The sequence below is a fragment of the Plutella xylostella genome, chromosome 15 (genome assembly GCF_932276165.1).
Source record: "Plutella xylostella chromosome 15, ilPluXylo3.1, whole genome shotgun sequence".
Taxonomy (NCBI): domain Eukaryota; kingdom Metazoa; phylum Arthropoda; class Insecta; order Lepidoptera; family Plutellidae; genus Plutella; species Plutella xylostella.
In genome coordinates this window covers 6,188,607-6,203,739 of record NC_063995.1, presented here as the reverse complement: position 1 = coordinate 6,203,739, position 15,133 = coordinate 6,188,607, and the positions used below count along the sequence as shown (strand labels likewise).

Here is a 15,133-nt window from a genome sequence, read left to right as displayed (position 1 = left end):
GGTATGTAGGTAGGTACTGCATTTAACATCAACAACAAATCTCCAATCTTCACACTACTATTACTTGAAACTTACAGTAGCCTTTCCATACTGTTTTGTATGTATGCACCTAAGAAATTTAGGTGTATGTATACATTTTCGCGAAAATATATTTACTTAGGGTACCTATGTACCTAATGTAAATGTGAATACTTGCTTTTTATTAGAATACAGTTGAGACCACTTTGATTATAAATAATATATAGCTATGTATATAGCTAAGTCGAGAAAACGCTAGAGATGTTCGTCACTATTGAGGGATCAGGAGTGACGTAGTTCCGTGACCCCGGAGAGTTTATTTGGAACATCACTAGTTCGTACGTTACTATAGTGCCAGCCACCTGAAAGAAAAACAGACAGGATTAATGACTACATAGTAAAGAGCAAAGTCACTTCCCGCATCTCTGTGTGTGTATCTTATGCTTAGATCTTTAAAAGTGATTTAAGAGGTGGGTTTATAATTATGTAAATACTAAATGTTACCGCGAGCTTCGCTTCGCCTTAAAAAGTTTTCCCATAGGAATTCCGGGATAAAAAGTAGCATATGTGTGAATCCAGGGTGTCAGCTAACTTCATACCAAATGTCATTAAAATCTGTTCTGCCGTTTTAACGTGAAGAGGTATTTATAAAGTAGGGGATAATATAACCGGGTTTAAACCCAGAAGTGGATATACCAGTAACACTATCATGCTATTGCAAGCTTATTAGCTTGATCATGGGTGGACCAAAAATAGGTCTGTTCATGAAACTTACAGTAAGTAGCAAGCCTCGCGTCACACTGAAGAACTGGAGGCCACTCAACGCCACTTTCTCTCCGTTCACTTGCGAGACGAACCTTTGCACCTGCGGTTTATAATGACTCACTTATTACTCACTCAAGCACACTTCACTTGTGGAGGATCACTGAAGTGTTCAGTTAGACGCTCCTAGATAAAGCGAATTAAAGCTGTGCAGAGCGTCTGTTAGGCGCCCCCTAGACGATCAATTATATTGCGCAACATTGAAAATTGTGCAGTATAATTCATTGTATATGGTTAATATTGAAGATTGCGCAAACAAATTCAAAACGCAATTAAATCTTATTGCACAATGTTATTGTAGCTCTAGGGTCCGCCTTAGACACTTTATTTACAGAATATTATTAGTATTCGTTCACTGCGATTTCTAAATGTGCATCGTCCACTGTGAATAGTGCAGTTGCTCTAGTTTTTACCAATAGGTCAAGTGACTTATAATTTCAGAGCCATATATATTGAAATTTAAAACATTGTGAGGGAAACACTTCAACTTCATGTCCCTGAAATGTTAAGCAACATGATGTAATTACTGGTAAAACTGGAGAGCTTTCCTCAAGAAACATACGCGCGAAAATGCACAATCGAAATAAGAGCTTTTCCAAAGCCCTTGGCCCTTTCTTGTGAAAAGTTGATAAATTTTACCAATTTGTTTCACTGTCTTCTACACCCATTATATCACCAGCCAGTATATTCTACTGACCTCCTCACAGTACTCAGAAGACGACACGTTGTAGAGCACGGGAGCGGGCACGGTGGACGCGGTGTGAACCTGCGCCGCGATCAGAGACATCGACACCGAGCGAGTGAGAAGGTAGACGAGCGAGAACGAGAAGTAGAGAGTGGTGATGAAGCCGGCTACTGGCTGTACTCTGGAAAACATTAGAAAATTTAGGTACATTCAAACGTACTTACGTAGTTTAGTATGGATAGAAAAAAGTTTTAAGTATGGACCGCTATGGACCAGCGTAGCCATAAATATTATCAGGTTCTTTGCTTAAATTTAAAAACTAAGTTTACGCAGAGATTAGGATTATGAGAGGAATAAATCGATCACACAGCAATATTTATTTCAGAGCAGGTCCACCTGCTATACCAATACTATGTGTGAAATGTGAAATCCCGTAGCTTAATGGTTTTAACGGGTAATTGCGACGAATGCAGGCATTTCCACGGGGGCAATTCTCAGCGATAAGTACGGCTATGAAAAAGCTTTTCAATGGTCTGTCAGTACACTTAAATATATAGAGGTTATTCTTCAATACAATAATTTCTGCTGAGAATTGGCTCCCAGGTATTAATAAATAAAATCTTTATTTGCTTTGATAGTTCGGTACTTACTCAGGCACTGGATGCAAACATACCGATTTTCCCCGCTTCCCGGTTCTAAAATGCGTAAATAAAACAGTTATATGGTCAGTAAAGTAAAGTTATTGAATTGGTGGCTTGCATTTTTGAACCGTAAACCAATAAAACGATTTCATATGGAAACATAAAACCCCTTGTGGAGGAGAAGGTTAAACACAAGAGTAGTTGCTGAGAGTGGACGACGTTGTATAGGGGTAACAATAACCAATAAATTTTTCAGGTATCAATTATGTAACAAAGCAAAAGAAATTGGCATCACGCTCTTCTTCTTAGCTTGTCAATAAAATACACTAGAGCTCGACTACCTTTTATTACTGTGCTGAAAGAATTAAACAATCTCATATGTTGCCAGCTGATGCCTGGACTAGTGGTTGGATGCGCTGGAAACTTCTCGTTATACAAGTCCTATATTCCTTGTCCGGAAGTACTCGTATGTTAGCTATGATACGTCACTCGGAGACACTTCTTTCGGTTTGCCTAATATCGCAAAGGTCACAATACTCACTCCAACGTATGAAACAGTTGAAGGCAGATGAAGAACAGGTTGTTGGCGAAGCTGATGAAGACGACGCCGCTGATGACGCGGTCCACGCGGCGCACTAGCTGCGTGGCGCGCCCGTACTGCTCGCGCGTGGCCCGCCAGAAACCCTCCCCGTACTTCTGCAAGTGAGTCTGCACTTATACACACTTTATTGGATAACAAAAATAGTTAGGAAATACAAAGTTAGAAATAGTAAGTACCTACACAAAGGCGGGCTTATTGCCAAAAAGTAAATTCTTCCAGCCAACCCTTGATTTCTTACATCGTTGATGGCTTCAAGAAGTACGCTGGTAAACTTTATTTCTGCATGAAGTGATGAGCCTAACTTATGAGAAGAGCTCTTCGCCATGACAAAGTCTGGCCAATAACATAAATAGCTTCTTAAAGTTATAGCTTATTAAAGTATGTAGCACAATTTTCATCGCACCTATCCGGGTAGGCATTAGTTATATAAAAACTAGTTTGTATTTAGAAAGGAACGATTCGCATTAAATCCTATTAGAAGAGAAAATTGGCAGGAAGTGCTTCTCTTCCGAGTTATACAATAGTATCGAAACGAACGATTTTCTCGATACAGTAAACCAATTATTGTCGACTCGCTGTGTGCTCTGCTAATGGGTCCACTGTTGCGTAACTAAAGAATGAACGCTTTTTAAAATGGCTGCTGCTATTGAGAAGCAATCTTACTGTAAGGGAGCCAAAAGTGGGTTCTTGTACGGATATTGAATTTCAAAGCCATAAGATGTTTGACTTTTACTCTTGAGATGACCAGAGGTACATTTCTGTGCTGAAACAATAGAGTTGTTTTTGCTAAATTCTTGATAAATGTTAGCTAGCCAACATTATGCTTCTGGCAAAATTCGCCGCCTAATTTTACCTGGGCCTGATTCGCACTTACAAAAAAAAAAACCAAGCACGATCCGACTATTTTCAACCTTTCGTTTACTATTTTACCTACAACTTTCTGCTTAAGTTATTCTACGTATTATCTACAACGTATTTAAATCGCCCAATCCAACTACCACATTTACTTGCAGAAGCTTGATTTAATGGAAGGCGGATTATTCAGTGCAAGTAGCACGACACTCAAGTTCATAGAGTTATGGCGTTCGCGCTAATGAGCAATTAGCCGGTGAAATGTAGTACAAGGTTCTAAGTGTGAAAGAATTAGACCACTTCTATTAATTTCAATATGTACTGTTCAAGATAAAAAAAAAAAAAAAAAAACACGCACTCACGCCTTGTACTAATGTACTCCCTTGCGGGGTAGGCAGAGGTGCATCGCTGCACCCACTTTTCGCCAGAGTGTTATGTTAGTCCCAATGTAATAGGGGGCGGGCCTATTGCCATTTTTCGGGCACATCCAAGACCCGAGAACAAATATCTGTGTTTAAACAAATATCTGCCCCAGCCGGGAATCGAACCCGGGACCATCGGCTCAGTAGTCAGGTCACTAACCACTACGCCATTCGGTCGTCTCACTAACCACTACGCCATTCGGTCGTCTGTTCAAGATAATATTTTAGTAAAGATATCTGGGTAAATACACTCACGAGCAATGAAAAAGTTCCCTTGACATATGAAACAGCAAAGATAGGGGAAACTTTTTCATTGCTCGTGAGTGTTTTATATCTGATTTATCTAGGTGATTTTATAAGAAATTCGTCGTTGGAAATTGCTGTACGGTACCTTTCCACAAATGGCGTGCAGCTTCTTGTTGACCAACTGTAGCCTGCGGATGAGGTAGTAGCTGATGCAGATCACAAACAGGTCGGAAAAATTCCACGTGAACGTCGCTTGAATGTGAAATATCTGAAAATATACAGGGTGACTTTTTAGTCACTAACGAAATTTTTTCCATGAGTTAGGTATGTACAATAGAGTCGATTTCAATGAAAAAATTAGTAGGTAAATTTTTCATGATTTATTTTTTTTGTATCCCGAAATATTGGTAAAATATGGTCACTGAGTCACTGAGCAATAAATGTTAAAAGCGATAGGTTTCTCACGAAACAAACAAAGCCGAAATTAGACCTTATTGCCGCCATAAACCAATAAACTCTCGTTTAGCGTGAGAAAGGGGCGGAGCTTCATTTTGCAAAGGATGCCGCCGCTAATGGGTAATGCGTCATCGATCTGACGTCAGTCGCCTGCGCACCGCCGCGTCACACGTGTCTCTGTTTACTCAAAAACCCTTTTTCTTTCGACGCGCGCGCACCCCGGCCCCGGGCCGACTTGTGTTGTGTTTGTGTGTGTGTGCTAAATGTATTCTAACCAAGAGTAGGAGTAGGTATGTCGATGAGTCCCAAAATCTCGCAGACCTCAGAAATAAGATAATTGTCGCTTTCGAGGAAGTGAAAAATTACATTGTGGTGTTAAATAAATTAAAATACAATGAGTTGAAAGTGTTGTGACGTGCCAGACTTTGTGTAGATGTGTAGAAGGGACTCCACTTCGAACAATTTGATACTTCATCAATTGTTCATCACTTACAGTGATTGAGGAAGTGTGTGCTAATTACGGTGTTGCGGTAAGGTCCCCTTGGATTTGGATTTTTTATTGCAATTTGACGGTTCTAACTCTAACCCCTTGAAAGTATGGGGAAAATCATTGAGCAACTTATGAATTTATTTGAAACTAGCTGTTCCCGCGAGCTTGGCTTCGCCTTAAATAGTTTTCGTGTGGGAATTCCGCGATAAAAAGCCTATGTTCTTTTTCAAGGACGAGACCATCTGTATACCAAATTTCATTCAAATCCGTTCAGTAGTTTTGGGCGTGAAAGAGTAACAGACAGACAGACACAATTACTTTCGCTTAGTTAGGATTCGCGGGCAAGTGGGCGTGGCCAGACGTGCTACTCGCGCTACTCGCGCACGGTGACCATGAGTCTTGGTTTTCTGGAGAAAACTTTGTGTGCCAATATCTTATAATTTTAGTACTGAAAGGTACTGAAAGAAAATACACGTAAGTTATATTTTTAACCAAGGAATGTTATATTACAATTTCGTTACTGACTAAAAAGTCACCCTGTATTATTAATATGTGAGTTGTTATGTTTGATTCAACGACTTCAACGTTTAGCCAGGCAGAGTGACGACCTCAGACAGGTAAGTATCGATTCTAAGTTCATAAATTTCCTTACAGACATTTCTCTCAGTTACGTACGTACGGTACTTTCAACATAACAGCAGATACATGAATAAATGCAACGTTGCGCGGACGGACATCCCTGTCGTCTCTTGAGCTGCTATTGGCAATATCTGTGTGGCCATTTTGGGCCATTTTTCGAGAATCGTAGTGGCGACCAAATTTTCCACATTGAGCCTCTGAGGCGGACCATTATGCGTTGAATCTAAGCATGTATTATTTTTAAACCTCAACCAAAAATATGGCGTGTTATAAGTTTAAAGTATCTGTCTGTGGTAGCGTAGCTCACAAACTGCTAAGCTTATTTTCGATTTGTTGTTTTTTGTGCCAAAGGTAATGTTATCCCGGGTGTTCTTAGCCACATTTTGTCCAAAATCAGCTTAGCCGTTCAAAAGTTATATTACTTTTAGTGTTTAATCGGGTTCGGTTTCGGTTTTAACGATGTTTAGGTAATATCCTCATACCTGGCACATGACGGCCAGCAGCGGGTTATACGGCAGAGACCGGAAGATCCACGGGTAGAGCAGCCGATAGAACTCCTCCTGCGTGTCCACCGGTGACGGCGAGCACGCGTTGGCCCAGTACACGTCCGATAAGATAGACAGCAGGTGCTCCACTGGAATAGAATAATAGAGAAAGAGTTATAGCTTTGCTTATGTGGCACTATTAAAGAGTATGAATATCTAGGAGAAGGAGACACTCGAGTCCGCGTTGTTCTGTGTTTGGCGCTATCCAGAAACATTGGGAGTGGTTTTGTAGGTATATTTATAATTATTGCTGTCTAGCCATGAAAGAACTACATCATGATCTTATCTCTCGCCAGAAAATTACACAAAACGTTGACTAAGCAATAACGCCGCCATCGTGAGACACACCGTGCCGTAGAACACCGTTGACGCTGAACTGTAATTACTTACAGAACGACATCGACAGTATTATAACGCAAGTGACGTTGCACCGCCAGACGAGTCTGCCGTCGGACGCGGGATCCACCTCCTCCACCCGGCCGATGAACACTGTTGACGCTGAAGTAGATTACTTACAGAACGACATCGACAGTATAATAACGCAAGTGACGTTGCACCGCCAGACGAGTCTGCCGTCGGACGCGGGATCCACCTCCTCCACCCGGCCGATGAACACTGTTGACGCTGAAGTAGATTACTTACAGAACGACATCGACAGTATAATGACGCAAGTGACGTTGCACCGCCAGACGAGTCTGCCGTCGGACGCGGGGTCCACCTCCTCCACCCGGCCGATGAACCGCAGCAGCGCCGGCCAGCGCCGCGCCGTCTGCGCGAACGCCACCATTGTGAGGCATGCTGTGCCGTAGAAAACTGTTGACGCTGGAATAAATACACGAAAACACTGAGGGGAAATGAAAAAGTTTCAGTCACACTTTGTGAGTGAGTATTATAATTGTTAAAATCTTAACAAAGACAGGGAAAAATTGAGGAGGTACAGACTTTGTTATACATTTTCATACGTGCATAATTTGTATTAAAAACAACGATTTGTTAACTAAACTAAACGTACTGATAGACTGCATGACGTCGTCTGCGTAGAACACCTCGATGACGCAGGTGAGCGTCATGAAGAGCTGCCCGCTCAGCATGAGAGCAGTGTACACGCACTTCCACGACACCTTCACGAACCTACGAAAATAACAGCTTTGTTATTTGTGAAATCCCATAGCTTAGCTTTTAGGTGTTTCATACTTTTTTATGGTGTAGAAGGTCGTATAACCATAGGTCATCAGAGATCTCAGAAAACATCTGACTGTCAACTAATGGCCGACAACTCTCTCAGCAAAAGCTTGTTTGTGTAGGAGTCCACCTAACTGCACTAGGCCCACGAGGTGAACTAGGACCCTTCCTTCATTGGAAGGAGATCCGTGCCCCAACAGTGGGGACGTGATGGGTCGTGATGATGATGATGATGATGATGGTATAAATGGCCGTATGGCCGTATGGCCGTTGGGCCCTTGCCTTTTATCCCACAGGTAGCCATTAGTCAAACATTTTGAAACAGGCCATAACAGTGTTCTACTAACTTGACCTCCTCGGAGTGTCGGCTTGAGACCCCGTAGATGGGCATGACGGCGAACAGCTGCCCGATGGCGAGCACCACGCGCAGGCTCTCCTGGAACGACGCCCCGCGCCCCGCCGCCCGCGCCGCCACCCGCTCTATGGGACCAGGAAGCGAAAGAGGAAGGTGTCATTAGTGGGTTTATCAGCACTGATAGAGAGACAAAAAACATTGTTACTGCTATCTGCATGCATCACAACACAAAATCATTATCATATGCTTGTACAGAACACCCACAAAAAATATAGCGAAATTGACAGAATTTTATGAAAAACTAGAAATTTTACTGTTAAAACTGACTAGGTCCAATAAAAAAATTATAATGTGCGGCGATTTTAACATAGACATATTAAGTAATGATAATCAATCTAAATATTTTGAAAATTTACTATTAAGGGCCCGTACAGGGTGACGTGCCGCGCCAATTTTGGGTTTTCAATGCTCTTCACACAGCACACGCAGTGACACGCACACATGTAAGTTTGCACAGTGGGTCGATAAACTTTTACTCGCCAACTTTATTGACAATTATGTTCAAGTACATTTTGGGTGATTTTAGGGTAAGTAAGTATAATTCTTACTTACACTGGTAGGCACCAGGAAAGAGTAGAAATTAATAGGGGTGCCACTTTACTCTATACTCGGAACCCGATTAGCTTTCTCAAACAAATGTGGTATTTACTTGTAGAAAGGTAACTACAAGTATTAAAGTGTAGATAATAAGTTTCGGGCATTCTCCAGCCAACTGAACCCCGACGACAAAGCAAAGTAAATACATAGTGTCGCAAAAGGGCTATACTAAGCCAAAAGGGGATGACTCAAGGGGTCATTCTGAACAACTTTTGTTCTACGAGATTTGCAAATTCGCGAAAAAAAATATTCGTTTTCCATGGTAAAAAGTCATATGTCCTACAAAGTTAATTTCCAAAACTCGCAGAGCAAAAGTTCAAAATGACCCCCTGTCTTGCTCCTTTTTACCGGACTGCCGAAAGAGGAGGGTAATGTTTTTTGATTGTATGTATTTATGTTTGTCTGTTTCTTTGTTCCCTCCTGTAGCCTAAACGGCTTGATAGATTTTGATGTATGAGGTATTGTTAGAAGCGTATTGATGGCGCGATGGTTATAGGCTATGTGACGTTCCATTAAAATGAACATAGCGCCGTCTAGAGGACATAACGTGATGATCGAAAAAATAATAATTCAACTTTGCCGTGTAACTCAAATGAAAGGGCTTGATTTTCACATTATAAAAATATGCATATTGAAGGTATTTAAATAACAACACCAAAATTATTGAAATAAAAAATGATCATGAACTACTGACGTAAAATTTCATAAAATAAAAACAACTAAAAAGTTACAAATAAAAAAATACAATTATAAACAAACGAAAAACCCGACTGTACGCTAAAAACATGAAAACAAGTCCCAATGTTAATGGAAAGTATCGCAGGCGGGGACCAACTTGACCGCCACTCAAGGCCGTTTTCTAAGTAACATTCAGCTAAATGGTGAACCCTCTGCTGGTCCCCGCCTACGATACTTTCCATTAACATTGGGACTTGTTTTCATATTTTTAGCGTGCAGTCGGGGTTTTTTGTTTGTTTATAATTTGTTTAGTACTATATACCACTTTTTCAATACCTGTAAGTACATTTTTTGGTAGCAGCATAATATTTTTACTTAATTTTAGGGTTTCGAACGTCAAAAGAAAAAAAGCAACCGTTATAGGATCTCTTTGTTGTCCGTCTGTCACCGCCCTTTTTCTCAGAAACGGGTAAAGATATCAAGCTGATATTTCGCATAGATGGGGAGTAACCCAAAAAAAATATTATGGTACTCCCTGTCCCACACAAGTAAATTGGGGCTTATATTTTTTCCAGTTATTTTGATGTGTATCCTGTTTTTTTCTTTGATGTTTTGTATAAGTATGTGTTTGTTTTCTTTAAATCTGTATTTTTTTTGTTGTTGCTGTCTATGTGTCGAATAAATGTATCTTTATCTTCAAATCACGCCATCTATCGTTTGTTTTTTTGTGGCTACTGTCTATAGAAGAAATTCCGTCATTGACAATTTTACGTTACGAATTTATTTTTATTTATTTTATTTTAATTTTTAAATTTTCGTGGAGAACCAACAGCATTTTGTTAAAAAATTATTATTACTTATGAACACATAACAACTTGATGCCATTAACAGAATGAACTTAGTAAACCCAGTAAACCTAACACATCCAGAGGAAAAATAAAATCTCTTTCTCTCTCTCTGAAAAACATACTTAATAGCCCAAACTCGATGCTTTTAGCTATTAACATCTTTGAAATAAAATTGAGCCACCACCATGTTACTGCCCTCATCAGATCCTCACGAGATCATACCTCAACCAGCACCAAGAGACTGTATTTTTGATCCCTAACCTAATGTTCGTGCGTATTGTCATCACTTAGATCCATTCGCTATATTCCTGCTCCTCATCAGACCTTTACGAGACTGTAATGTCACGAGAATATTGCACACTATCTAATTTAATTTAATGCATTGAATATACTGGAAGAATTATGCTTCCTCAATTTCAAATCAAATTATGTTGGTGTCATAAAAGTTGAAAAAGTGCAATGACAACCAATGTGCAGTGATTTTGTATCTGTACACGATAAGATCGCGAGCTGTCAGTGCTGCCTAAACCGACGTGACCCTTCTTTGGAGGCCAGCGGCCAACTGAGTCAAACGTCACTTGTGTTTATGATTTTATAACACAGAAAACCGCCATAGATATTTGTATGAAGTTTTGAGGGAAAAAAATTGCTCAAGTTTGGGATTAATTTACACAAAATAAGTGTGTGTTTATTAAAAAACAAGGTATTTAGCGCCTAGTCCAAGCCTTTAACTTTATAATATGATAAAAATCATATGAAAATTCTCGATGATTACGACACAGTTGTTACAATACGGGAGTGTCATTTACTGGTTTTTCGTCATATTCTGAATTTAATTTACAGTTATCCATAAGCTTTTACTTAAATTCGAATGATTCAGCACCTAGCTAGACTCTTCGACTACCGGTGTGATTTTTTTCAAGGCTGTAGAGCATCATTTACTACATAATTCTATGACAATGCCAACCCTCGATTGCCTATTGCCGACCCTTAAGATTTAATTGAAAACTAGAAATAAGAGAACCAACTAGACTCATCAGTAAAACGTGCCTCGATAATTTTGCTCACAATGCCAATGGCTGTAATAATGTAATAATAGTGTAATTTTGGAGTGCCACAGGGAAGTATACTGGGCCCCACACTGTTCCTCGTGTACATTAATGAACTGTGTAAGATGACCATCACAAATGGCCAAGTAATTACCTTTGCTGACGACACAGTTCTCTTGTTTCATGGGCCATCTTGGGCAGATGTTCAGCAACACTCTAACGAAGGTTTGCGAAAAGTTTCTGCTTGGCTCCAAGATAACTTACTGACTGCAAACACAACTAAGACAAAATACATCACCTTTGCAATCACTGCACGTTCGCTCCCATCAAGTAACCTAGACCTGGTGTTGCACGGGTGCAGTAACACACTGAGCTGTAGTTGCCCTGTATTAGAGCGGAAATCTTCAATAAAATATCTTGGTGTCATCATCGATGAAAAACTTAATTGGTCTGAGCATATCCGAATCCTCTGTGGTAGAACTCGCAAATTGATCCGCATCTTTAAAAAGCTCAGGCATGTGGCAGATCGTGATGTATTAATGATGGTCTACTACGCTCTCGCCCAGTCCATACTTGGCTACTGCATCACAGCATGGGGTGCCGCAGCTCAGACGCATATGCTCCCGCTGGAGCGCGCTCAGCGCCTCCTTCTAAAAGTGATGTTTTTTAAACCCAGACGTTACGCCACAACTCAGCTATACAATGACTGCTCAGTGTTATCAGTTCGCCAACTATATACATATAAAACATTTAATAATAAAACAACACTGTACCATTAACCTTGATGAAATAAAAGTTAAAATGAATACTCAAAGAAGAACAGATCGTATCTTTATAATGCCATCGACTCACACTGTTTTTGTCCAAAAAAAACACTCCTTCCTAGGACCTTTCATTTACAACCAACTGAGTAAAACATTAAATCTATTAAATCTAACACGTACCCATTGTGCCAAACAAATCCACAACTTCCTTTCAGAAAAGAACTACCTAGAGACAGAGGAATTCCTTAAAACAAGTTACTAACACGAGCCATACACGCATAGCCCTGATGACCAATCGGAAGCTCTAGCTGACGCTTTTCACAGCAACATGTGCCTCACAAACAAATGGAACGACGATGAGATGCTAGCCGATATCCAATCAGCCCTAACTACTCTTGATACAACAACAGTGTCTAACAAGCTAGAAAACCCGACCAGACCTAGGGAAATATGGCGTTCACTGAGAAAGCTCAAATGTCGCAAATCTCCAGGTGAAGACAATATTCACAATACTCTCCTCAAGAACCTATCTCAGAAAGCAGTAGTATATCTTACTAAAATAATTAATGGCTGTATTTTTCTAAACTACTTTCCCAAAATCTGGAAGTTTGCAAAAGTCATTGCCATAAAGAAGTCCGGTAAAGATGAATCTATCCCTAGTAGCTACCGGCCCATTAGCCTTTTACCTGCCCTCGGAAAATTGTTTGAGTCAATTATATACACTCGCCTAAAGAAATCCACCAAACATCTGTTGAAGTCGGAACAATTTGGTTTTAGAGATTCACATTCAACAACACAGCAACTTGCTAGAGTAGCGGAACATATCTCCCACCGTTTAAACCTGAAAGAGTCGACTGGTATGATATTGGTTGACATTGAAAAGGCCTTCGACACGGTCTGGCACGATGGCCTAATCTATAAACTATTAAAATGTCAAGTTCCAATAAATTTAGTGAAACTTATTGGATCTTACCTCAAAAATCGTTATTTTTCAGTCCATATTGGCGATCGAGCTAAGTCAAGGCTTCGCTCTATGCCCGCCGGTGTGCCACAAGGCTCAATTCTTGGGCCTTACTTGTTTTTACTCTATGTCAACGACATTCCAGTACAACCCCGAACAAGCCTAGCCTGTTTCGCCGACGACACCGCTTCGTTTACATCATCAAATGACGTCGATCTCATAGTTAGCCGCCTACAATTGTCACTGGAAAACCTCCATTCTTATTTTACCAAATGGAAGTTAAAATTGAATGAAGGTAAAACAGAAGCCATATTATTCTCCCGCCATAGGAACGAACCCAAATCCAAACTTAAAATCGGTGGCCATACAATACCGTGGGCCAAGTCTGTGCGGTATCTCGGTGTTACACTGGACAAAAAATTAAACTGGTCTAAACATATATCCAATATTCGCCGTAAAGGTATAGTAGCTCTTAACTCTCTTAATCCGATACTAAACCGACATAGCAACTTAAGCTCACACACTAAGCTCAGAATTTATACCACCCTGGTACGACCATGTATCACATACGCGGCGCCTGTATGGAATAGCACCTGTGATACAAACTATAGATTTCTTCAGGTAATTCAAAACAAAGCACTTAAAATATCGTACAATACACCTTACCGGACAAACTTACACGAATTGCATACTTCAATAAACCTACCGTTGCTTCGTGATTTTGTAATGAGACAAACACGCAAATTCTTTGATAATAATCCATCACATTCTAACAAATTAGTGGCAATGATTGGTCAAACACGTATCGACAAATTCATCGACACATACGGTACATACAGATTACCCCATCACTACTTGTTCTGTCCGGACTGACGTCACGCAACTCACGCGCTGTGTGTGTGACGCCCGCCTGACCGGTATGTCGCTCGTGGTCGGCGCGACGCGGCACTCGATATGCAGCCATAAGTACAGCGCTGCGCTGTACATTATCCCTCGCTTGCGGTACACGGTACCTTTACTTAACGCGGGTAGTCTCGCTAGCTGCCTACTGCTGCCTATTGCGACCGCGTCATGCTGCCCTCGACTAACATTATTACTTACTAATAATTATGTAAGTAAGTACCTGCTATACACTTATTTTATAATAAGTTGTTAATATTAGGTATTTTTTTCTTAGGTAGCCTACTCTTTGTAACTGTCTACTTCCGTACTTCATAATACTTAGGTATTTGTCATAAATGAACTTCCATACTTAGGAACTCATATCTCGTGGTTATTTAACTTATTGTACTTAGTGTAAAATAGAAATATAATGTACTTGTATAAAACGTTTGATGTCACTAACTTTTAAAGGTGTAATTACCTGGTATTGTATGCTTAATTTTAAGATAAAAGTGTAATTGAATAAGTTACTTTACTTTAATATTTGTTATTTATCATTTATCCAATAAAGAATTTTTGAAAACAACAAATACACGCATAGGTACACACACACACACACACACACACACACTCACACACACAACACTCACACACACACACACACACACACACACACACACACACACACACACACACACACACACACACACAAACACACACACACGCACGCAAACACTCATAATATAATTACTCTCCACTCAACAATGCATGTATTTAAATTATTCTCTTTTAATATTATTTATAATTTTGTGTCTATTACTAAAATTGAATTGCATATTTTTATTTAAATTATATTAATGAATGAATGAGTGTATTTGCACAAAAAACGCATGATAAGTTTATATTCAAATTTAACATACTTACCTCTTACCTAAAAGAGCTATGTTATGATTAGAGTTATCAATGTTAACATCATTTAAGTTAATTCAGTTTATAATTAAAGTTAACTGTTACTTGTCACACCATTGTAAACCGCTGTGACCCTACAATACAGGATTACCTAGTGTAGGGAACAGAGGCGAATAGAATCTATATACAGACCACATTCAATATAGCCTAATTAATATTAAAATTTTTATATTATATACTGTACCTCTGTAAATGAAAATGAAATAAATTATGATGATTATGATTATGATGAGTGATGTACTTAACTTCGGTCTATCTGATCATACTGCTCAACTTCTTAAATTTCCAGTCAAAAAGTCATACACATTAAAATCCTGGTTCATTCAACGTCGTGACTACAGTGATGAAAATCTAATAAAATTTAAATCTTA

General features: G+C 39.7%; 2 protein-coding genes across 2 annotated transcripts in view; one reads left to right on the top strand and one right to left on the bottom strand.

Annotated features, from left to right (window-relative positions):
• Positions 1-229: 229 nt before the first annotated feature.
• The window catches only part of LOC105390454 (gustatory receptor for sugar taste 64e), a 32,914-nt gene continuing 18,010 nt past the window's right edge, over positions 230-15,133 (bottom strand). The window contains exons 4-14 of the mRNA XM_048625696.1: positions 7,947-8,079; positions 7,430-7,548; positions 7,060-7,239; positions 6,808-6,915; positions 6,355-6,506; positions 4,433-4,555; positions 2,708-2,862; positions 2,176-2,220; positions 1,538-1,706; positions 794-883; positions 230-380 (exon numbers count right to left, since the gene is read on the bottom strand). Coding sequence (XP_048481653.1) covers positions 258-380; positions 794-883; positions 1,538-1,706; positions 2,176-2,220; positions 2,708-2,862; positions 4,433-4,555; positions 6,355-6,506; positions 6,808-6,915; positions 7,060-7,239; positions 7,430-7,548; positions 7,947-8,079 — 1,397 coding nt within the window. The 3' untranslated portion in view covers positions 230-257. The remainder of the gene's footprint in view (positions 381-793; positions 884-1,537; positions 1,707-2,175; positions 2,221-2,707; positions 2,863-4,432; positions 4,556-6,354; positions 6,507-6,807; positions 6,916-7,059; positions 7,240-7,429; positions 7,549-7,946; positions 8,080-15,133) is intronic.
• The window catches only part of LOC105390455 (gustatory receptor for sugar taste 64e), a 35,930-nt gene continuing 23,532 nt past the window's right edge, over positions 2,736-15,133 (top strand). The window contains exon 1 of the mRNA XM_048626132.1: positions 2,736-2,868. The gene's annotated coding sequence lies outside the window, so the exon portion shown is untranslated. The remainder of the gene's footprint in view (positions 2,869-15,133) is intronic.